This window comes from Psittacula echo (assembly GCF_963264785.1).
Source record: "Psittacula echo genome assembly, chromosome: 26".
Classification (NCBI taxonomy): Eukaryota; Metazoa; Chordata; class Aves; order Psittaciformes; family Psittacidae; genus Psittacula; species Psittacula echo.
The window spans coordinates 3613315-3636108 of record NC_137761.1 but is presented as its reverse complement, the minus strand read 5'-3'; the positions used below and the strand labels follow the sequence as shown (position 1 = coordinate 3636108).

The 22794-nt window shown below is 58.9% G+C and overlaps 4 protein-coding genes across 7 annotated transcripts; 2 read left to right on the top strand and 2 right to left on the bottom strand.

Annotated features, from left to right (window-relative positions):
• Positions 1 to 3614: 3614 nt before the first annotated feature.
• Positions 3615 to 5352, bottom strand: S100A14 (S100 calcium binding protein A14; the record flags this gene model as incomplete). Its single annotated transcript, XM_080634931.1, has 3 exons — positions 3615 to 3734; positions 3821 to 3967; positions 5320 to 5352. The coding sequence occupies 3 exons, from the start codon at positions 5350 to 5352 to the stop codon at positions 3615 to 3617; spliced, it is 300 nt and encodes a 99-aa protein (XP_080491057.1).
• Positions 5353 to 6340: 988 nt separating this feature from the next.
• S100A13 (S100 calcium binding protein A13) lies at positions 6341 to 7477 on the bottom strand (the record flags this gene model as incomplete). Its single annotated transcript, XM_080634917.1, has 2 exons — positions 6341 to 6475; positions 7328 to 7477. The coding sequence occupies 2 exons, from the start codon at positions 7475 to 7477 to the stop codon at positions 6341 to 6343; spliced, it is 285 nt and encodes a 94-aa protein (XP_080491043.1).
• Positions 7478 to 11370: 3893 nt separating this feature from the next.
• On the top strand, positions 11371 to 11748 carry S100A1 (S100 calcium binding protein A1; the record flags this gene model as incomplete). The annotated part of the gene is made up of 2 exons (XM_080634854.1): positions 11371 to 11511; positions 11605 to 11748. 2 exons carry the CDS (start codon positions 11371 to 11373, stop codon positions 11746 to 11748), a joined length of 285 nt encoding a protein of 94 aa, XP_080490980.1.
• Positions 11749 to 13410: 1662 nt separating this feature from the next.
• Positions 13411 to 21199, top strand: CHTOP (chromatin target of PRMT1). Of its 4 annotated transcripts, none has more exons than XM_080635081.1 (6): positions 13411 to 13553; positions 14629 to 14710; positions 16181 to 16334; positions 19151 to 19334; positions 19457 to 19594; positions 20432 to 21199. In XM_080635081.1, the coding sequence occupies exons 2-6, from the start codon at positions 14646 to 14648 to the stop codon at positions 20632 to 20634; spliced, it is 744 nt and encodes a 247-aa protein (XP_080491207.1). In that variant the 5' UTR covers positions 13411 to 13553; positions 14629 to 14645; the 3' UTR covers positions 20635 to 21199. The 4 variants fall into 4 exon arrangements, 3 of the variants coding, with proteins under 3 accessions (XP_080491207.1, XP_080491206.1, XP_080491208.1); XM_080635080.1 differs by having other exon boundaries at positions 19148 to 19334; XM_080635082.1 differs by having other exon boundaries at positions 14629 to 14864; positions 19148 to 19334.
• The last annotated feature ends 1595 nt before the right edge of the window (positions 21200 to 22794 follow it).

The window sequence follows — 22794 nt, the reverse complement described above, 5'->3', positions numbered from 1 at the left end:
CACACATCCCCTTGGGGCTCCCCCTGCATCCATCGGGTCCCCTCCATCCCGGCCCCATGCCCTCGGAGCTGCCGAAGGGCTCAAGAGGATTCCAGCACCCGCCGTGCACCAGCACGCCCCTGGTTGAACATTCCCACCCGAGTATCCCGATGCTGGGTTCCTGATCCCCACCTCAGAGCCCGCGTGGGTCCCGCTGGGTCCGTCTGTCTCCGCTCCGGCAGCACAGTCAATGGGAGCCGATGGCACCCGCTCTCTGCTCACCTTGCACCCATAGCATGGGGCCCAGCAGGGCTTTTAAAGAGGCCCCCACCCCTCCCTGACGTTCTCGGGGCGTTCCCAGGCTGGAGCTCACCTGGGAAATGGCTCCGTGCGATTGCAACACCCAGACGGGTCGGGGCGAGCAGGGACGCGCGGCAGGATCCCGCTCCGGCTCCTTCCCATGCATGGAAGAGGGGTGAGGGAAGGCGTTTGGGGACCACCCCGAAAGACCCCATTATCTGGAAGGGGTGGTGGGCTCCCATCCAGCCAAGCACCACCCTAAAGCCCGGCTCCTCCATCCCCTGGTGCATCCCCAATACCCATCCTACTTCAAACTACCCACTATGGGTCCGGTGTGGGACGGGTGAGGACATCACTTATTTGAACCAAAACCACTTGTTCTCAAGGGTGCAAGGGGCTGGTCTTTGGGCTGCTGAAAGCATCAACATCAGCTCCAAGCAGGGTTTTATCCAGTTCTCAGCCATCGCTAGGTGCACTGGGCCAGCTAAAGCTCTTCCCAACTGGTAGCTGTGCTTGTGTAGTCACCTCCGTAATTAATTGTCCCAGCAAATTGTAGCCTTGTACGTCTGGCAGCGCAATGGCGCAGTGATGTGATGCCAAGATGAGATAGGGGCATTATTGGGAGCTGCCTATTTAAGGATGCACAGGAGGAGGTATCTATTCCGGGCAGGAGCTACCTGCTCAGAGGACCTTTAGGGACATCCCAGATGTGTCATCGCAGAGGCTCTCCACTGGCTTCCTCCTAATCTTGGTTGGGAGGAAGCAACCGGCTCTCTCGACCGAGATGCTCCCGTATCGTTGATGCAACATCCCAGGAGGGTGGGAATCCCTCCCGGACCCTGCAGGCAAACAGCTCACCTCTGAATCACGGCCTTTCATTATCCTCCTGGGCCTGGCAGATGTCACAACCACATCCAGGCCCTTATTTTTACAAGGCATCCAGGGCGTGTGCGTGCGCTCGGAGCAGCCACGTACCATCCGGAGCCATCACAAGACACTGCCCAATGGGGCTGGGGCTCCCCGTTGGTGCCCACCAGCTTCAGCTCTGAAGGCTCGGGAGCACTTTGGTGTCTCATGGATGAGCGCTGCTCCGTGGGAAAGGGGTGACAACGAGACCCACCCCTGGGGGCCTTTGGTGACCACCGTGATGGTGCTCACAGCATGGACAATGCATTGCATGGCGTTACCCGCAGGGTCAACACTGGCTCCCCAAGGGGCACCGACCACCTTGGTCTGAGCTGTTCCTACCACCTCCAAGGGCTTCCCATCTACAACAGATCCTTATCAAGGCTGCCTCACGCTGCAGGCATTCCTGAGCTCCCGACAGCCCCGGCATACCAAGGAGCCGGTCTCCCAACCACAAATAGAAGCCAGGAGTCCCATGGCACGTTCCCAGCCTGGTGCTGGGAAGAAGATCCTGGAGCCTTGGCTCCCCTTTTCCCCCCATCATCACCCCAACCATTTGACACATTTCCTGTCTCATTAAGCACACACCACACCTCTCTGCTTCATTTCCATGGATTTATTGCCAAGGCAGGGACAATAAATAGTCATTCCCGTTGTGAAATCCAGCCCAAGGTGAGAGGAGACACAGGGTGGCCACGGCCGAGCCGCGGTGTCGGCGCTGCTGCCACCATGGCCCTGCCTCTGGTCCTATCATGTTTGGGTTGGGTTTGTTCACCTTTGGGTTTGTCCCTGCAGCACTGATGCTGCTGAAGTCCCTCCACCAGCTCTGTTCCAGGGTCTCCATCCCATGGGGATGCCCACAGGCTCCTCCAGGACACAGAGCTCAGCAGAAATGGCCCAGTGGAAGACGGAAGAGGGGATAACTCAAAGAACTCTGCACCCTTTCAAGCCCATTTTTTGGCCGTCCATGCACTCAGCCCCATCCCAGTGAGCCATCACTTTGTGGCATTCACTGCTTTCCAATGTGCTGCAATGACAGCAAAATCCCACATCCTGTGACATGGGGGGGGATCCTGCTGCTGGCTCCACAGCTCCTTCTAAGCCCATGCCACAAGATTTGGGGGTGCCTGGTCAATGCACACCACCCTGGTTCTGTTTGTGGGGTGCCCTCAGGTGGGGACCACTGGGCAGGAGCCATCCCAGGAGCCAAGAACCATTACAGCAACCTGCATACCCCCAGGACCATGTTCACCCACAGCATCCCTTGTACCCCACAGCATCTCTTGCACCCCCACAGCATCCCTTGTACCCCCACAGCATCCCTTGTACCCCTGCAGCATCCCTTCTACCCCCACAGCATCTCTTGTACCCCGCAGCATCTCTTGTACCCCTGCAGCACCTCTTGCACCACCACAGCATCCGTTGTACCCTGAAGCATCCCTTCTACCCCCACAGCATCTCTTGTACCCCCACAGCATCCCTTGTACCCCCACAGCATCCCTTGCACCTCCACAGCATCCCTTGCAGCCCCGCAGCATCCCTCGTACCCTAAGCTCAGCATTGAGACCAGCGGGGCTGTGCAACCCAGCAGCGAGTGATGCTCAGAGCCATGGTGGCTGCAGCCCTATCCCTCTTTTCCCCCCCCCGTTCCCTCTCCCACCAAGGACAAACAATGTCACCCCATCCTGGCTGGGATTTTCCAGTGTTTTCCTTTATTAATTTATACAAAACTGGTTGCAAGCTGGTAACAACCCGCCACCATCCCAGCCCCGAGCCCAGCCAGGGGCCCGCACCCCTGGAGAGGGGCCAATGGGGGAGCATCACGGTACCCCCTGGCTTAGCACCCCCAAAACCTGGCCAGGCACAAGGCACCACGGTCCCTGCCCTGCAGGAAGAGCAGGGAATAACACCCAGGCCAGGCATGGAGACGCTGGTGCTGGCCCCGGAGCCTGGGATACCCCAGAGGTGCTCGAAGCACAAGGCACAGGGGGTCCCATCAGTGGCAGGGGGACGAGCCCAAACATCCAAGGGATTTGGGGGGGAAAGGAGCTGAGTCCCTCCCGCTGCGATGCTCCGGGGCTGGGGGACCTGCAACCGGAGGCTTTTCAGGGCCGGAGGTGGGATAACCCCTGGGATAAAGGCTCTGGAGCAAAGGACGGAGAAAGGCGGCTCCAGAGCTGGAGCCAGGAACCCCCTTTACCACACCCTTGCCGGGGATGGGAAGGGAGGTGTCCTGACGGGAAGGAGAGGGCAGGAATGGAGCCGGGGAGGGGGATCCCTCCGCCCCGGGTAGGGATGCAGGGAGGAGATGAGCCCCGGCAGGAGCCTCGTTGTGCATTCGCAGGCGCATCCCACCGGGACCAGCAGCCTCTCGCGCGTCTGGTGCAGAGCCTGAGGCCTCGGGCGCCTTCCCGTCCCCCCACCGCCCTCTACTTCCTCCGGCAGCCCTTGGCTGCATCCCCCATCATGTCCCAGTACTCTCCAAACTCCAGCTTGGCTTCATCAGGGTCTCCCATGCATTCGATCTTCTCTTCCAGTGGTCCAACACACTGCGGTGGGAGGGGGAAGAAAGCATTGGGGTGATGGAGCTGTGTGGCCCCGTGCCCCCCTGCCCACCCCAAGGCTCTCTTCTCACCTTCCCCAAGTGGGGCAGCTTCTGCACCACGAGCTCCTGCATCTCGTTGGGGGTCAGGTATTCCTTCTGCCCCTTCACTGCATAGCAATGGAACTGGTTGATGACGGTCTCGATGGCGCGCTCCACGTCGGTGAGCTCCTGGCAGTCCTGAGCAGGGAAAAGAGGGACACCTCAGACGGACAGAAGCCCCCGAGCAGATGTGCCAGATGTTCTACCCCTAAACAACGCGATGAACCCCCTAATCAATGTGACCCCTCCTGCACAGGTGGGAGACCCCCTCTTACAGATGGAAGGCCTCACTGCACAGGTGCAGGACCCCCATACAGCTGCAAGACAGCAACATCCAGATGTGATACCCCTCCATACTGGTGCGAGACCAGTCTACACAGCTGCAAGACCACTCCATCCTGATGCCAGACCACTCCATCCAGATGTGGGACCACTCCATCCAGATGTGAGACCACTCCATACAGATTCAAGACCACTCCATACCAATGCCAGACCTCTCCATACAGATTCAAGACCCCTCCATCCAGATGTGAAACCCCACCGTGCAGATGTGAAACCCCCTCATGCCGATGTGAAGCCCCATTATACAGACATGAAACCCCACCGTGCAGATGTGAACCCCCCCCATCCAGACGTCGCATCCCTCCATACAAGCTCTGCCCAGTCTCAACCCCCCCCCCCGAGCTCCCGTACCCCCCCTCCTTGCCGTGCCACCCCTCCCTGCAGCGATGTCACCCCCCTGCCTCTGCTTGCCCGGGCTTCTCCCTGCCCGGGGCCAGCGAGGCTCAGCCACCCCGGCGTCTACACCCACAGCGCGCGGGGGCCGCCGCGGCCGTCCCGACTGGTTCTTCCTCTCCTTTGCACAAGCGGTGGATGGAGGCAATGAGTCAGTGCCAGGCTGGGGCTCGGAGGCAGCCGGAGCCCCATTGGGGTTGCAGAACCCCCCCCCCCCTTCCCGAGCAGGTTTTAGGGGGGCAGAGCCCTGTGCGCCCGGCATCCCCATCCGCTCAATAGGTAAAGCTGTGTTTGGAGGGGAACGGCGGTGATTCACTCGGCAGCTGCGGTTTCCCCTTGAAACGCTCTCAAACCACATCAGGCAAAGCCCATTAGGAAGAAGGCAGCGATCTTCAGAGCCTCAGCCCCGGCCAAATCCTGCTCAGGTGCAAAGGGGGTGCAGAGGTGAGCACCTCCTCTTTGAAAGCCGAGGAAAACAGGAGCCTTTCTGCCATCGGGCATCCTTGGAGAGGTCGCAAGGAGCAGGCACGGCTCCCGAAGGCAAATCCATGGGAGCTGGAGAAAGCTGCCTGGTTCCCTGAGCTTTCAAGCGGCTCCAAGCCCAAACCAGCCCCTTGGCTTCTCCACTGGAGTCTGCCTCCAGGACGGGGCCTTGCTGCTCGGAGTCACCCCCTTCCCAGGGATGGGGCCCTGCGCCCCGCATCCCAACGGGGGTCCCGGCCCTCCCATTGCCAACAACAGCATCGCTCATGGACCTTGCGCTTCTTGCGGCAGTGGCACTGGCCCATCGCTGCTCCGCACAGGGTCTGTGGGTCCTCGCTGGCAGCGGTGCTGGGGTGTCCTCTCCAATGGGGAGCTGCAGGAGAAAGCCAGGCTCAGCAATGGGCTTGGGGAGGGAAGGTTCCCCTCCTTCAGCGCAGCGCAAGGAAGGAGCGCTGGGATGCGGCGAGCTGCCGGGACACGTCCCAGCAGGAACAAGTCATGGCAAAGCCAATGGGAGCAGGATGGGTCCTGCGGGGACCCCCCCCCCGGCACATCCCTTCATCCCCTACGGAGGCGCTGGGTCACTCACCTGCTGCTGGGGCTGCGCTGGGTGTGCGCGGGCTGCGGCGCGCAGGGGTTTTATACCAGGGGAGGTGTGAGTGGGAGCTCCCTGCGCTCCGGCTGCGGTGTGGGGCAAGGCCTTATCCCAGAGCCTGGCCCCGAGCCAGCGTGGGGCTGGGAAACGCCTCCTTCCCGGCCACAGGGATGGTTCCAAAGGCAAAGCCGGGATGGTTGGGGCCGCGCGGCACCGCGTGGGAACAGCCGCCGGGTACCCCGTGGAGGAGGCCTTAGGGATTCCCAGCAGGGCCAGGGTTTGGGAGCTGGGTGCTGGGAATGGCGGCTCGGTTTGGGGCGCTGGGAGATGCTTCTCCCACCAATGCTACCCAAGAGGATGAGCGCTGATGCCGTGGAGGTGCCAAGGCCACCGCGGCCACCGCGGCCACCGCTACTGGAGATGGTGCTGAGCTCCACCCCAGCCCCACATCCCGGCCACCCGTTGGGGTTGCACTAAGCAGGAAGGTGTTTGTGGGGTGCAGGGGGGCAGAGGGTGGTTTGGGATGGCCCCATCATCACAAGAGCAGAGTGAGCCCCAACCCGCACAGCGTGGTGGTGATGGGGTGATGCAGATGGGTTGCCCAAATCAGAGCCCCTCACTAAGAACAGCAGCGATGCTCAGGCTCAGGGGATCCTCCTTTATTAGCTCTGTGTTGGAGGAGATTCCCACTCTCTCCATCACTTCTTCCCGGCTTTCTCCCTCCTTATGGCCTTCGCCAGCTCCCCCATGAGCCGCCAGTACTCGCTGAACTTCAGCTCCTCATCCTTGTTCACATCCAGCTCCTGCATCTTCTCCTCCAGGGAGGGGACGTCCTGCAGGGAGGACAGGGGAGGCTCGGCCGTGTCCCGGTGCCCAGCGGGATGGGAATGGGGGTGGGAAAGGAATGGGGAAGAGAAAGGGGAAGGAATGGGGAAGGGGGAAGAAGGGGAAAGGGAGGGAATGGAGATGGGGTGGGGATGGGATGGAATGGAGATGAGGATGGGGGTGGGATGTGGATTGGGATGGAGATGGGGATGGGGATGAGATGGAGATGAGGATGGTGAAGGGATGGGGATGGAGATGGGGATGGAGATGGGATGGGGATGGTTGGGTATGGGAATGGAGATGGGGATGGAGATGGGATGGGGATGGTTGGGTATGGGAATGGAGATGGGATGGGGATGGTTGGGTATGGGAATGGAGATGGGGATGGGAATGGGATGGGATGGGGATGATTAGGGATGGAGATGGAGATGGGGATGGGGATGGAGATGGGGATGGGGATGGAGATGGGGATGGGGATGGGAATGGGGATGGGGATGGGAATGGGGATGGGGATGGGGATGGGGATGGGAATGGAGATGGGGATGGGGATGGGGATGGGGATGGGATGGGGATGGGGATGGGGATGGGGATGGGGATGGGGATGGGGATGGGGATGGGAATGGAGATGGGGATGGGATGGGGATGGTTAGGGATGGAGATGGAGATGGGTGTGGATGTGGATGGCGATGAGATGGGAAGTGAATGGGGATGAGGATGAAGATGGGGGGGAGCAGGAGCTGCCGCTTGCTTTTGCTCACAAATCCCGTGACAAATACCAGAGCAGCCCCCAGCTCAGGGGCACCCACAGGGATCCAACCCCCCCCCCCCCGCTGCCCCACAGGCGCTGCTCCTCTCCTCACCTTCATCAGGTTGGGCAGCTGGAGCTGCACCAGGGCCCTGAACTCGCTGGGGGTCAGGGAGCCCTTCCTGCCCTCCTGCCCCGCGTGGCTGAGGAAGGCGGTCACCAGCTTCTCAATGGCCAGCTCCAGCTCGGTCAGCCCCGTGGCCATGGGGCACGGCGGCGGCACGGAGCTGAGAGGGGTCGGAGGCATGGAGGTGATGCATGAGCCAGGGCGCAGGGGGGGACCACGGCCCTTTAGTGCTCCAGTGTGATGGGGGCACATCAGGAAGGGATGGGGGTACAGCGGAGGTTTCCTGCCTGCAGGAATCCCCTACTTACCCCTGGCTCCTGCAGGCAGAGAAGCTGCAGACAGGTCGCGGCCCCCCCCTCCAGGGAGGTTTTAGACCCTATGGGAGGTTTTAGACCCTATGGGAGGTTTTAGACCCGTGTTTCCCCCTCGCCGTGCCTCTGGAATAGGGTTTCCTGTTGTAGCCGGATGGACGGAGGCACCGACGCTGCCAGGACGCACCCACGTCCTCCTCTGCTCCCTCCCCGCTGTGGGCAATGGATCAAGCTCAGTGTGATGTGAACGCATCCCGGGCTCCATGGCATTGCCTGGATCCTCCAGGATGGGACCAGGAGGCAGAGGGACACAAGGGGACACAGTGGGTTCACCCCAGCATCCCCCGGGCTCAAGCATCCCATAGGGATTGAGCATCCCCGGGGGTTCACCCCTAAGCGCATCCCTGCAGGCTGCCCTGGGGATGAGGTCTCCAGCACCCTGCTCATGTCCTGGCATTCCCGGTGGCTCATCCCAGGCTGTGATCCCGCGGTGGGGACCCGCATGGAGTGAGAGTTGTGACTCAGCCACCCGCTGTCATCACCCCTATTAATAGTGGGCTTTGTGGAAATTAATTAATCCGGATTAATGAGGGGGTTGGATCGAGCCTTTCCCCTTTAATCACAGGGTATTTATAACATGGCAGCCCTGGCACACTTCCATCTGGGATACGGAGCAGCTCCAAACCGTGGCACCGCGGTTCCCACGGCCACATCCCATGTCCTGGCGCAGCTCCTTGGATCTGACCAATGGGGGGGGGGGGCTCATCTCTGCACAGAGCATGGCAGAGGCATCCCAGATTCCCTGCATGCCATGGGGAGCGTATCCATGGGGATATCCCCATCTCCATCCCAGCACCCCCAGCAGAGCACATGGGAATGGGATCCCAGCCCAGCAGGGTCCTGGGGACCCACAGAGGTCACTGTCACTGCTGAGCCCTGACACACTCCCTCCACCTCTCCATAGGGATGGGGATGGGCGGCCCGGTCCCCACCCCGCACCCGTCACACCAGCTCACGGGGCAGGAATTGGCTTCCTGCAGCCCCATCCGGTCCATCCCCTTCCCGGGATGATGGGGGACATGGGGACGGGACTTCCGTTGCTCCCCACGTCAGGGGACAGGGATGGTGGCTTGGGAAAGCTCCGGGTTGAGTCAGGGATGGGGGCAATTGGGGTGAATCACCGGCCCCAAGAGCCAGGCGGGCCCGTGACTCCCTACCTCTGGAATTCGGGGTGCCAGGATGGGGCGAGGAGCTGCAGCAGCCCCACAACAGGATGCGGCCGAGTCACAGGGTTGAAGTGGGGATCCCTGCTCAGGGCTGTCCCCATGGGCAGGGCACAGTGACCCATCCATAGGGATCTGGTGCTGCTGCCAGAGGGCAGAGCATCCCAGGACCCTGTGTGTTGGGATGAGAGCTCGGGATGCAGGCACATCCGCGCCCCCATGTGTTGTCCCGTTGGATCCCAACCACTGTGGGTCCCCCCCAGCTATCAGGAATCATTGGATGGCACTGATTTGAGGGATGCTCGATGCCATCATGATCCCCCCCACCCCCCCCTCCATTGCCACAGCAGCTCCAAACCCCAGGCATGGAAAAGCCTCTTCCCTGCTCCGGCAATGGGTTGGAAAACCAAGATCAGCCCAGCCCCGGCCCCAGCAACTGGAGCAACCGGTTGAACTGGGTGCAAGTGGAGCAGTGGGGAGTCGCGGTGGCTGAAACCTGTTCCAAGCTGTGTGCAAACCTCCTGGCATGTCCCTCGCTGCTCCCGGTTTGGTAAGAGCTTGTCCTGGGGATGCGCCAGTGCGGGCACGCCGGCTCCGCTCATCCCACTGCCAGCACCGCCGGGAGCAGGACCACGGCCCCTCCGGCCCCCAGCCATGGCCCTTGGTGCCCATGCTTCACAATAGCCTGGCCCAATCCTGCTCTCTGGGGAGGGCTGGGGATGGATGGGAGCCAGGATCGGACACTCAGCCCGCGGTGGCCCCGTGCCACTGCACACACAGGGACCGGGGCTATATTTAAGCTCAGGACCCAATGGCAATGCCCATTCCTGTCATGGGCAGCTGCGTCCCAGTTGGGATCAGGCTTCCGGGAAGGGGTGGCCGGATCCTGCCCGCTGGAGCTGCACAGGGGACGGGACACGGCCAAGTGAGTGCCACCGGGTCCTGCTCTGCTTCCCCCTGGAAAAGCCTGTCCCAGGCTCTGGAGCCAATCTTCCATAGGGATCCCCGGGCCCAGGGTTCCCCCCTCCCTGCCCAAAGCCAGTCTGGGAGCTGTGTCCTGCTGGGAAGCAGCTCCTGAGGTTCCATTCAGGACCTGAGCTTCCATTCGGGACCTGAGCTTCCGTCTGGGACCCCCAGCTCAGTCTGGGACCCCCATTTCCATCTGGGACCCCAATTCCTGCCAGGACCCTCACTTCTATTTGGGACCCCACTTCCATCTGGGACCTCAATTCCATCCAGGACCGCCCCCTCCACCAGACAGGGCCCCCCCTTTCCAACTCAACTGCTCCATGCACAGGACAGGACCCCCCAAGACCCTGCCCATCACCTTCCAGCCCCCATGCCCCGGGTGCCACAGGGGGTCCCCAGGCTTCTTTTGGGGTCCCAAGGCAGGGACACAGCGTTTCCCAACCACAGGAAGTGCAGGAGCTGGCGAAGGAGGGAGCAGGATATAATTAGCCCCAAATTAGGGCTGGAATCCGGGATAAAGAGCCCGGCACCACCCGGCTCTTGCGAAAAGCCACATGGGGCAGCTCCCAAAGGAAAGGGGTTGGGGGGGGATGATCCCGAGGTTGGGGGCTCCGCATTCCCGCTCCGTAACGAGAGCCGGGATTATCAGCGCCTGCGATGGGGAATCCGGTTTCCCGGCGGAGCCGTTGCTGCGGCAACCCCGGGGCTGGGATTGGGGAGCTCTTGTTCGCTCCACAAGAGGCTCCTCTGTGTGCGGGTCACCCGATAGCCCCCACGGGCTCCCCCCCGCCAGCTCCATTGGCTCCCATTGCACGGCTGAGGACACCAGATCCCAGCGCCGGGCGGCGGGAGGAGGGAGGGGATGGAGCCGGCAGCGCGGTGCTGAGTGATGGGGGATGCCGGAGGGTGATGCCGGGATCCCCCCAGCGCTGGGGCATCCAAGGCCAGGTTCTTCCAGGAAACCATTCCATGGCTTTAGATGTGCTTTAAGCTCCCTTCCAACCCATTCCCAGGATTCCCCCATTCTATGACCCCTAGGGCACAGCCTCATCCATGGTGAAGGTAGAAGCAAGACCCAAACACCCCCAAAGTGACTCAGCATCGCCACCCCATAAGCACTGATGAGGCTGGATGTGCTCCTCTCCATCACCCTGGACCAGTGTGGGGTGAACAGGGCACCGGGGTACCACGGATGCTGGCTCCCCATGTCCCGGCCCCCGCGAGGGGGGCCCGGCGGTGCCAGCCGGGCTGTCCAGCCCCGGTATCGGATCCTCCCGCAGGGAGGGGGCCTGGAGCTTATTTAACGGCCCCGCTTAGCCCAGCCCGGAGCACTCGGAGCAGCGCAGAGCTCAGGTGAGCCCAGGTCCATGGGTGGGATATGGGACAGGAGATGCGGACCCCTCCATAGCCGGCTCTGCCCTATAGTGAAGCCCACGGTGGATGCGATCAGGGGATGCTCCTTATGGTGAAGGGGGGAGTTGGTGGGTGCCCCCCATAACACAATGAGTGCTTCCCTGCAGCCGGAATCATGGCATCACAACTGGAAGGGGCCATGGAGACGCTCATCAATGTCTTCCATCACTACTCGGGCAAAGAGGGGGACAAGTACAAGCTGAGCAAGAAGGAGCTGAAGGAGCTGCTGCAGAGTGAGCTGGGCTGCTTCCTGGAGGTAGGGATGCAATGGGATGCAGGGGGGATCCCCCTTTTCCCTTCCGTGCTATGGGGCGTCCAATGCTGACGCTGTCACCCCCTCCAAACGCAGACCCAGAAGGACACGGGTGCCGTGGAGAAGATCATGCAGGACCTGGATGAGAACGGCGATGGGGAAGTGGACTTCCAGGAATACGTGGTCCTGGTGGCCGCCCTCACCGTGGCCTGCAACACCTTCTTCTGGGAGAACGCCTGACCCCCATCCCGGCCGAGCACCCCCAAAGCGCAGAGCATCCCTTCCGCAGCTCCCCCTCCGCTTCCCAGCACGGAGCATCCCATTGGGATCCAGCTCCATAATAAAGGCACCGACCCAGCCAGTGCTGTCAGCTCCCGCGCTTCCAAGGTGTCCCCTTCCTGGTGCCCTTAGGGATACCGGGAGCACTCCTTCTCCTAAGCCATAGGGAAAAGCCACCCTGTGCCTGAGGGCATCCCGGTCCCTCCATCGCACCCTGCCCCATAGAGTCTCACCCATTGGGGTGCAGGACATAGAGAGAGGGGGCAATACGGGGCTATGAGGGTCCAGGATGGGGGGGCCCCACAGGCTGGGGCACGTCCCGGGCACTGCTCCCCATGGCGCTGGAGGAACCGGTTCTTATCGGCTCGCCCAGCGGGAGCGGAGCCAGCGGCCCCCGCGCTGAGCCCCGCGCAGGGCCGGCAGCGCCATCGTCTGCCGCGGCTGGGGCTGGTCCCGATGCGGAGCTCCCGATGGGGAGCGGGGATGGGTTCCGGGACCCGCGGGGCGATCGCGGCCGTGGGATGGGAGGGAAGCGACGCGGGGCTCGCTGGTGGCGTCCTCATTTCCCTGCTGCAATCAGGGCGCTCCTCTGGGGGTAGAGGAGGGGCAGGGGGGCAAGGTGGCAGAAACCCCTTTAATACCCAGAGGAGCCGCTTGGGCACTTGCTCGCTGTAGGGTTTGGCTCATTTAAAGGGGATGGGCGGTAAGAGAAGCTTAAAGAGGATGTGTAGGGCACAGCATTGGAGGGTGCGGGGTGCTGGGGATGCTGCGAGGGCTGGAGCAGCTCTGCTCTGGAGCCAGGCTGAGAGAGCTGGGCTGGGGCAGCCTGGACAAGAGAAGGCTCCTGAAGGGGAGACCTGAGAGCAGCTCCAGTGCCTGAAGGGGCTGCAGGAAACCTGGAGAGGGGCTTGGGACAAGGGCCTGTAGGGACAGGCCAAGGGGAATGGCTTGAACCTGCCTGAGGGGAGACTGAGATGAACTCTGAGGCAGAAGCTCTTCCCTGTGAGGGTGGTGGGATACTGGGATGGGCTGAATGGAGAAGGTTTGGATGCCCCATCCCTGGCAATGTTGGACAGAGCTTGGAGCAACCTGCTCTAGTGGAAGGTGTCCCTGCCTTGGAGCTGGATGAGCTTTAAATTCATCCCATCCCCATCCCCATCCCATCCCCATCCCATCCCCATCCCATCCCCATCCCCATCCCATCCCATCCCCATCCCATCCCCATCCCCATCCCATCCCCATCCCATCCCCATCCCCATCCCATCCCCATCCCCGTCCCCATCCCATCCCCGTCCCCATCCCATCCCCGTCCCCATCCCATCCCCGTCCCCATCCCCGTCCCCATCCCATCCCCGTCCCCATCCCCGTCCCCGTCCCCGTCCCCGTCCCCATCCCCGTCCCCATCCCATCCCCCTCCCCATCCCCATCCCCATCCCCGTCCCCCATCCCCGTCCCCATCCCCATCTCATCCCATCCCGCCCGCCTGAGGGCCCCCTCCCGCCATCAACCAATAGCCGCGCTGGAAACCCAAACGTCACCGCTGCCCACCCAATAACAGAGGCCGTAGGGACGCACCTGACTCCGCCCCCTCACTTTGCGCGCCGCCGCCGCCATTTTGGCCGGTGGAGGAAGGCGGGGGGGTTCCTGTGGTACTGCCGCCATTTTGTCGCGGCCGTTCGAGCACGGCGGGAGCGGGCGGAGGGCGCTGAGTCTGCCCCTCGCCGCCCGCAGCCACCGCTGCCGGGACCTGGCCACCGTCGGCTTCGGTGAGAGCGTCCGGTCCTGCCCGGGGGCTGCGGCGGGGCGGGGAGGGACGGATAGCGGCTCCGAAGGGGAGGCCGCAGGGCGCGCTGAGGCGGCCGCGGTGGGGGGAGAGGTTGATCCTTGCCCGCATGGATGGTGGTTGTTGCCGTTGCCAGGGCTTTGTGCACGCAGGGCTGGTTGTGGGGCTCGATTGCCGGCCCAGGGCAGGCCTCACCTTTCTCCCCTGCCTTTGCGTTGTTGAGGGGGGAAAAATGCTTTTAAACCCAATTTTTAATTAAAAAGTGGGTTCCGGCTGCCTTTTGGCTCCATTTCTATGTGATCTATGCTGAAACTCGGTAAAGAAAGCGGTTTGTTTGAGGTACTTGGAGGATGAGTGCTTTCGGCCGTTAACTTTGATTCGGATCGTTAAAAATAGGACACATCGGTCCTATAGGACACATCTGCATCGTTGTAGGGTTTGAGCTGAGCCCCTTTCAGGGGTATTCATCACTGCCAAAGCACTCGGACTGGAGAGTGGGGAGCAGCTCCCTTTAAGTCCCTGTGCTGCTTTCATGGGTGCAGTTCTTGTGTTGGAGAACCGCATTAGAGCAGCATTAGGTCCTAACCCCCCCCCGCTTACAGTTTATATCTGTCCCAAGTGGTGGTAATCACATTGGGAGGGTGAAACCTTAATGGTTTTAAGCTATTTGGGACTTCTGTAATGTAATATAGAAGTCTTGTTGCTGAGGGGATGATATCTGCCTTAAAACAAGCTGGGCTTTCCCCGCTTCTGATGCTGAGAGTGTAGGGAGTGTAGCAGTGCATTGGATCCTGTCCTGAACAAGGCACTGAGGTGCTGGGGGATGAGTTCTGCAGCATTGCCCCTGCCAGTGATCCCATTTCTTAGTAAGGATGAGTTAGTTTGACTTGGGGATGTATGAAACCCACTGTATCATGGGTTTAATACTACAGAAGGCATTAATAGAATACTTGGTATTGATTCTCCCCCTCAGAGCAGCCAGGATGCTGTTATTTCACGGGGGGGTCAGTGTGAGATCCCAGTGCTGTTTGGTTGAAGGTGCTTCTCCTGTCTTGCAGATTCTCTTGAGCTGAAGATGGCTGCACAGTCAGCACCGAAGGTTGTGCTAAAGAGCACCACCAAGATGTCTCTGAACGAGCGGTGAGGAAGCCAACAGCAGCTTCAGCTCATAAGAAATCGTTGTCCTTAGTTATCAGTGCCCAGTGTCCAAACAAACCAGCGTGGGTTCGGCCCTCTTTTAACCTCACTAAAGCAAGCAGATGGCTACGCACCTCTGTGTTAAACTGCATCAAAGGTGGTACCCAAGGTTAAAAGGGCGAGTGTTTCGGAGCGGTTTTATCCGTAGCGGTTTAATGGTAAACCCTTGCGACACGTAAATCTGGTGGGATGTGTTATAACCCAAGAGAGAAAAGCTCACACCCTCCCTTTTCTCTTCCACATGTGTTTTACATTGATATAGTCGACGCTGCAGCACGGTAGCATGTTACCCAAGCTGCAGCAGGCTTGCTGCTTTGTCCAAGGCAGATACACGTGCATGTGGTCTGGCCTGTAAGAGGCAGGCAGCAGGCCACTGAACAAGCCCAAAGGCCCTTTAACAACGTTTTGGGCCTTGTAAGAGGCAAATGCTTTGCTTCATCTCCATCTCTTCTTCTCTCTCTTGCCTTGTTTCCTTTATTTCTTCTGTTGAGTATTCCTCTGGTTTTCCATGCTGTTGAGCTCATGCCGTTCTACGGTGGTAACTAAGAGCAATGCAGTTCTGTTTCACTTTCCTACTAACCACTCTTGGATGATCTATGTTGGTAGCATGGAGCCAGGGAGAAATAGAGCTGTGTTTGTGCTGCCCGTGCTCTAGCAAGTGCTGCAAGGAGATGGATGTAGAGGCCAAACTGGTGCTCAGAGTTATCCTAGGGAAGATGAGGGGCAGGGCAGGGGAGGCCTCGTTAGCCCATTTTGGTTTGGTCAGTCCGTATTCCCCATCTCTAAGTGTTCTCTTTCACAGCCTTGTAGCCCCCAGGACCCAGCAGGATGCAGATGGGCTGCTTCTAAGGAGGCTTGCCATCTTGCTGCTCCTGTATCCTCATAAAGAGAAGATCCTTCGTGCTCCAAAGAAATTGCCAAGTGAACTATTTCTCTAAGCAACCACGCTTGGGTGGTGGCATTTCTCCTATGGGGCACCAGAGGCCACCAGACTGGCCTTAGGGGGATGTCTTTTGTTAAGCTGCCTTTTGGCACTGAGTTTTAACCCTCTTTGAGGGTGAATTTGGCTTTTAGCAGTCAGATTTCCCTTTGCTTTTGTGTTCCTGTCATGTCCTCTCGCATTTGTCACGACCATCTCTGCTTATTGCTTGTTGTCATTCCTTCTGCCATTTCTAACCTCAGTAACCTAAAGCTTTCTCACTTCTCAATTAATATGCAGCATCGTTTCTGAGTTTCCAGTTCTTGCACACTTGTGGAAAACAAGGAATACCTAATCCCGTATGCCGTGACCTAAGTACCACTCTTTACATAAGGTTCATGGGATCTGGAGATCCAATCTTGAGAACCATGAAATGCCAATAAATGTATGTAATAAAAGCTTTCTTTAAACACCCGTTTTATTCGACCTTGAAGCTTTACTAACATGCTGAAGAACAAACAGCCGATGCCAGTGAATATTCGGGCTACCATGCAGCAGCAGCAGCAGCTAGCCAGTGCCAGAAACAGAAGACTGGCCCAGCAGATGGAGAACAGACCTTCTGTCCAGGCTGCTTTGAAGCTCAAACAGGTGAGACACAGCCACGGGTTCTGATGCCTGGCACCAGCACGTGGATTGGGGAAAATGCCCTTGGATGTTCAGACTGGGAGACCTGGAAGGGACTTGCAGGAAATGCCCCTTTTCCCTTTAGATAAGTAATGCTTTTGTGAGTCCATGGTTCATGTTGGGGGTGTTTTGTGCCCGTTGTTGATGTCTCCTCTCTGTTTTTTCAGAACAGTGGTTCTCAGTCTGGGTTTCTGGATCTGCGAGTGCTTCACCTCACACTCTAGCTGCAGTTCCAGCTGCTGTGGGTTGTTTCCAGTACTTACTGGCCAGTTGAGGCTGGTTGCTCCCATCCGCAGCTCCATCCTCTCCTGGTGCACTCCCTTGGTAGCAGCTGGCTGCGAGAAACAGAGGAACAGATTTGGGGGTGAATGCTAGAATGCAGGCCTGGATTTAAGGCACAGGGTTGAATTCTCCTTAGATAAAGAGTATTTATCATTTCACCTTCCAGTGATGAGTCCTACAGATTGTGTTGCTCACATTGCTTTCTGGCAGTAAAGCAGAAGACCTGAGCACATTTGTCATATCTTAACAAATCTTATTTTCCCTGCTGAAATCAGTGTGCTTCTCCCTAACTCTAGACTGAAAAAAGCGGCAGGAGGGATGGCTGGTAAGAGTATCTTAAAGAGGATTTGTAGGGCACAGCATTGACGGATGTGGGGTGTTGGAGATGCTGTGAGGGCTGGAGCAGCTCTGCTCTGGAGCCAGGCTGAGAGAGCTGGGCTGGGGCAGCCTGGAGAAGAGAAGGCTTCTTAAAGGGAGACCTTAGAGCAGCTCCAGTGCCTGAAGGGGCTGCAGAGAACCTGGAGAGGGGCTTTGGACAAGGGCCTGTAGGGACAGGCCAAGGGGAATGGCTTTAACCTGCCAGAGGGGAGATTGGGATGAGCTCTTAGGCAGAAGCTCTTCCCTGTGAGGGTGCTGAGGCGCTGGCACAGGGTGCCCAGAGAAGCTGTGGCTGCCCCATCCCTGGCAGTGTTCAAGGCCAGGGTGGATGGGACTGGAAGAGCTTTAAGCTCCCTTCAACCCAAACCAGTCTGGGATCCTATGCAACTGAAGCCTGTGGGGTCGGACCTCAGCTCTGCAGCGAGCTCAAGCAGCAGCATTGCATGACTTGACTGCAGCATTAGTTCCATGTAATTCTGTGCGTTCTCTCCCACATGAGAAGGAAGCCTTGGAAATGTCTCTGCTGAGCTGCCTCCCCACATAGCTGGAATTCTTCAACCTGCCACAGCCAGGGCTCGCTCTGATAAAAGAGGAATGCAGCTGCTATTTAAGATCTCTTGGGGCTCCTGTTGTTAAGAACAGGCTGTGGTGCCAGGCAGCCTCACAGAGCCTGGAAACAGCAGCTCTGGAAATGGCTTCAGGATGTTTGGAAAGCTAAGAATTTCACAAGTGAGAAGTGAAACTGGATTTAAAGGGTGAAGTTAGTGCTGAAGTGCTGCAGAGGAGCAGGGAAGAACTGAACTTTTGGCTTAGCTCATAAACCAGTTTGATTTCTATGTTCGGCATAGATGTACTTCCGGGGATTTCTGCACGTAAAGGGAGGGCCATGGCGGGATTTGGGAACCTGGATTCTGTTGTGTTGCTCTTTGCAGTTGGGCTCTGGAAGTTGATGTGGCGATTGGATTTTCCCAAGTGCAGGCTATCACCAGGAGCATTTCTGATCCTTTGGGATGTGGGTCCTCTCCGAAGGGACCATTCTGAGCTCCTGTGTAGCGGTTTGTGTGTGATTCCTGGGTCTGTGGTTTGCAGCCGAGTGCATGAGTGCTTCAATAAACCTCCTGTGTTCTGTTTTTAATGCAAACCCGTTTATATTGACTGCTTCTGGACGTGCCTTTGCTTAGTAGCTGGAGCAGACCAAGGTGCTCTGGGGCAGAGCAGAAGGGCCAGCCCTCTTGGGCCTGGTTCAGCCCCAGGTCCAGCAGCTTAACTTTAAACTCGGGTGGTGAGTGTCATCAAGAAGTAGTTGGACGTGGATCATACACATGCTTTCTCTTTCCTTTCTGCTGGTGAGGCTGGACACAGGAGAGAGGCTCCTGGTCTAGGCTGTTGGGAAAATGACTGTCTAAACTGGGATGTAAACTGCCTAAGCTGGGATGTAAAGCCCAGTGTGGTGAGGAGTTGAGCCATGTCTGCAGCCCTTCTGTGTGAGCATTTGGGAGCAGGAGCTCTGGGGAATGGATTCTGGTGAAGAACCCACTTCAAAAGCCAGATACACAGTGGTGACTGTTCTGCTGCTCCTGTGGTGAGGGTAAATCTCTTCAGTACAGTTTGCTTCTTGTATAAACAGAAAAGTGGATGCTTTTCCTAGCTTTGTTTGGAAACGGGATGGGGTTAGGGAATGATACCCATGGTGTGTGGCTCACAGATGTCACTCACTCCGTGGAGGGAGGCTGGGTTTGTGCAGCAGGGATCTGCTTGGACTGTCCCCTTCCAGCAGATGGGATCATTGGGCTGCCTTTAGGAGGAAGGATCTGCTTGGCTTTGGCCTGAGCAGCACTGCTGAAACCAGAGAGTAAAGTGCTTCCTTGTCTCTGGACAGACACAGGGCTTTGCTCTCTGCCCTTCACCAGTTCTCCCTCCCAGACCAGATCTGACTGTCTGCCTTTGAAGCTTGATTATATATTGCAGAGAGCTGGTAGCCCTCTGCTTTCCTTACAGTAAGATACGCCAGAGCAGCAGCCCTGTTGTGTTAATGGGTGGCAACTGTGCTGTGTGTGGGGCAAGTCCACGATTGCTGCATGACTTTTTTCCCCTTTCTTACACATCTTTTATTCCAGAAGAGCTTGAAGCAACGCCTCGGGAAAAGCAACATCCAGGCCCGGTTAGGCCGACCAGCGGGGCCCCTCGCTCGTGGAGCCATGGGGGGAAGAGGATTGTCCATGGGGCAGAGGGGTTTGCCACGGGGAGCCATGCGTGGAGGCCGGGGAGCCAGAGCTCTGCTGCGAGGAGGGATCCCACTCCGAGGTCAGATCCCAGTCCGTGTGGCACTGGAGCTGCTGGGCTCTCACCAGTGATGTTCTTGACAGTGTGATTCTGATTCTGTTGGAAAACTGATGGCTTTCCCATTGGAATTCTCTCTCTCAAAGGTCAGAGCCTGCTTCGTGGAGGACGAGGGATATCCCCCAGGATGGGCCTGAGGAGAGGTGGCCTTCGAGGCCGTGGTGGCCCTGGAAGAGGGGGTCTGGGCCGAGGTGCGATGGGCCGTGGAGGACTCGGAGGCAGAGGTTGGTGCTTGCAAGGGTAATAACACACAGGGAGCTGTAATTCCTTCTCCTGTTTAAGGCCTAGAACACATGAGTGGTGCAGCCCCAAACCCCTGTGAATCCATGCACAGCACAGTGCTAAATGGGGGCTTTAATTCCCCAAACACCCAGCGGAGCTCCCTGACTCTGCCAGTGTTCCATGAAGGGCTCTGGGCATGGCTGCTGAAGTTGTACCCATGGCTTGGAACGATGGGGAGGCAGCAGGTACTCTTATTGAGGAAGACTGCTGTGTCTCCTCGTGCTGAAGGACATGATGCAGGGCCTGTATAGACCACGAGGCTCTTAACATCATCAGTCAGGGCGAAATGAGCAGAGGAGAAGGTCTGAACCCTGCGACATAAATTCAGCCTGTGGAACTGAATCGCTTTGGATAAATGAACCCTCCTCACCACAGGGATGTGTGAAGCAGGAGGAAATGAGGAGACAGCTGTGCTGGGGGGGGTGATTCATGTTTCAGACAGATGTTTGCTTAGAGCAGCAGCCAGATGTGCTCTCATGATCCTGTGGGATTGGCTCCATGTTTGTGGGAGCAGTTACCAGGAAGCTGCTGATCCCTCCCCAGCTTTAGCCTGATACGTTTGGGCTCCTGGGTTAGGCTGAGAACCTCGGGATTCCATGGCAAAACGGGCTTATAAGGGGTGATGCTGTTGCTCCCTGGCCACCAAAAGCTTCAGCCTGAACCAGAGGCGTGTAGAATCCTGGGAATCTCAGCAGGGGAGGTGGGTGTTGGAGCTGGGATCAGGCACCTGGATTCCCAAAGCCCCTGCTCGGTGTAACCATCCTCTTGTCCCATCCAAGGTCGCGGCATGGCCGGCCGGGGCCGGGGTGGCTTTGGAGGCCGTGGCAGAGGCCGGGGCCGAGGCAGAGGATCGGCACGGCCGGCGCTGACCAAGGAGCAGCTGGATAACCAGTTGGATGCCTACATGTCTAAAACGAAAGGACACCTGGATGCCGAGCTGGATGCTTACATGGCTCAGACAGACCCCGAGTCCAACGACTGAAGGGCCTTCCCCAGAGACCTTGTGGAAGTTGGTGTGTGGTGCCCGTAAGCTAAACATGGAAAAAGTCTGATTCCCGCCAGGAGGAGCCACCGGTGTAGGGAGCAGCCCGGGCTTTAGTGTCTTCCTTTCACGTTTTGATACTCTCTGTTGTATGAAACCTCTTCCTTTGGGATTGTTTTTATATCTTTATTTCTCCTCTTCCCCCCCTCAACACGAACGTGAACCCTCTGACATTGGTGCTGGTGTCACGATCCTGCGGTTCCGTGCCTCTTCTAAGCTCCGTGGTGGCATTTTGGGATCACCCCCATCCCCAAACGCCACCCCAGGCCTGAGCTTACACCCATGGCTCAGTTTGAAGCAACAAAAACCCCTTCCCAGGAGGATGAACCCTAGGGGCAGGTTTCCTTGTGGTGCTCCCCACGCCAGGCTTTGCCTCACACTGCTGTTTCCTCTTGTGTTGGTAGCCAGCGTTGCGGGCAGGGCACTGCCCAGGTTGCAAACTTCCTTTTGTTGGGTTTGACTCTGGTTTTTAGATTAAAGTTTGGATTCTTTTCGTTGTGTTGGAGCCCGTGGTTTCTGTATCTGGTGAAAGGAATTAGAAGCAGGAAGTTCAAATGACAGCGGGGAGGGTGAAATGGAGTTGGGACTTTAAAACAGCAGGGTCCAACGTTCATCCCTGATGGTATAACCACCCCAGTTCCCCCTGTGCCTGTGTGGGCAGGGGTCAGTGCCCCGTTGGATTCAGCCATAATGTGAACTGTTCCAGTTTCCATGGAATCTTGTAGTTCTGGTTGTTAACAAAGGAGAAGTCATCACCAAAGCAGTTGTGGACTCTGTGCTGCTTATTTTCCCTGGAAATGGGGATTGTTGGGCCCGGAGGGGGGGGGTCCCGGGAAGCAGGAACAGGCAGGGCTATGGGCAGGGCTGCAGGCAGGGGAGGGGGCAGGACCACTTGCAGGGCTACAGGCAGCTGGAGGAGATGCAGCAGGAGCTGGGCCCTGAGTGAGCAGAGCCGGCTGGAGGAGGTGAGTAGGAGGTCCCCGTTCCTGTCCCCTTTCCTATCGACCCCATCCCATAGCCCCAAAACCAGGGAACCCCCGGGCCCACCAGCCCCTGGAGTTAGGATGTGGCAGGATGGCCCATGAGCACCCCTCCTGCCCCGTCCTCATCCTCTCCCCATGAGCCTGAGCTTCAAGCATGGGAAACATCCCCCGTCCCTGGGAGCAGGAGGTCCTGCAGGAGCCAAGCCCCCACCCAGCACCCATCAGTTCGTTTGTCCCTGCCCTTGGAATCATTTGGGAGCAAACTGAGCAGATGGAGCTGGGACCTCGTCCATGCGGAGGCTGCCGGAGTGGGGGCACAGGGTCTTCGTGCAGAGCCTTTACCTGGGCCGGGAGCCTGGGGACGGGGAGCCCGGGCAATGCCGGTGCACAAGATCTACCCCGAGGCGTACGTCGGGGATGGGGGGGCGGGACCCCAAGGAACCCCCCTGCCCGCTTTAAAGGGATCCTTGGCAATGAGGGGAGCCGCATGTCCATGTTAAAGGGATGGAGGGAGCCCCATGTCCATGTTAAAGGGATGGAGGGAGCCCCATGCCCACGCTACGGGGTCCCTCAGGTGTTCGACCTGCGCCAGTGCCACCGCCAGCTCCAGCACCACGCCGCCACCGCCCGTGCTGCCGCTGCCGCCTAAGCCGCTGCCGTGGCCGCTGCCATCCCGGGGCCCTGCTCTTGGGGGCGGTCCCGCACCGGCCATGGGTGAGTTCCCACCCCGCTCCCACCGGCGCTGATGCTGAGACCCCCGCTGCGGGTCTGACCCCGCTTGTGCCTCCTGCGGCTGAGCTGCGCCAAGGGCTGGGGGCCCGGCTCCCCGGGCGCGAGCATCGCGCACAGCCCGTGCTGGGTCCGGTGCTGCTGGACCGGGAGCTCCGCTCCGGCCGGGCCCCCGCGCTGAGCTTTGAGTGTAAAACGGCCGAAAATGATCAAAAAACCCCAAAACGATAAAAAACCCAAACGCCGTCAGCGCCGCCGCCGTTGTCGCACGAACGCGGTTTCCCCCGACGGGCTCCGTGTGCGTCCCCTCGCGGACTACATTTCCCAGGATCTCCCGCGGCACGGACCAAAGCCTCCATTTCCTGTCCCCCCGGACTACACTTCCCAT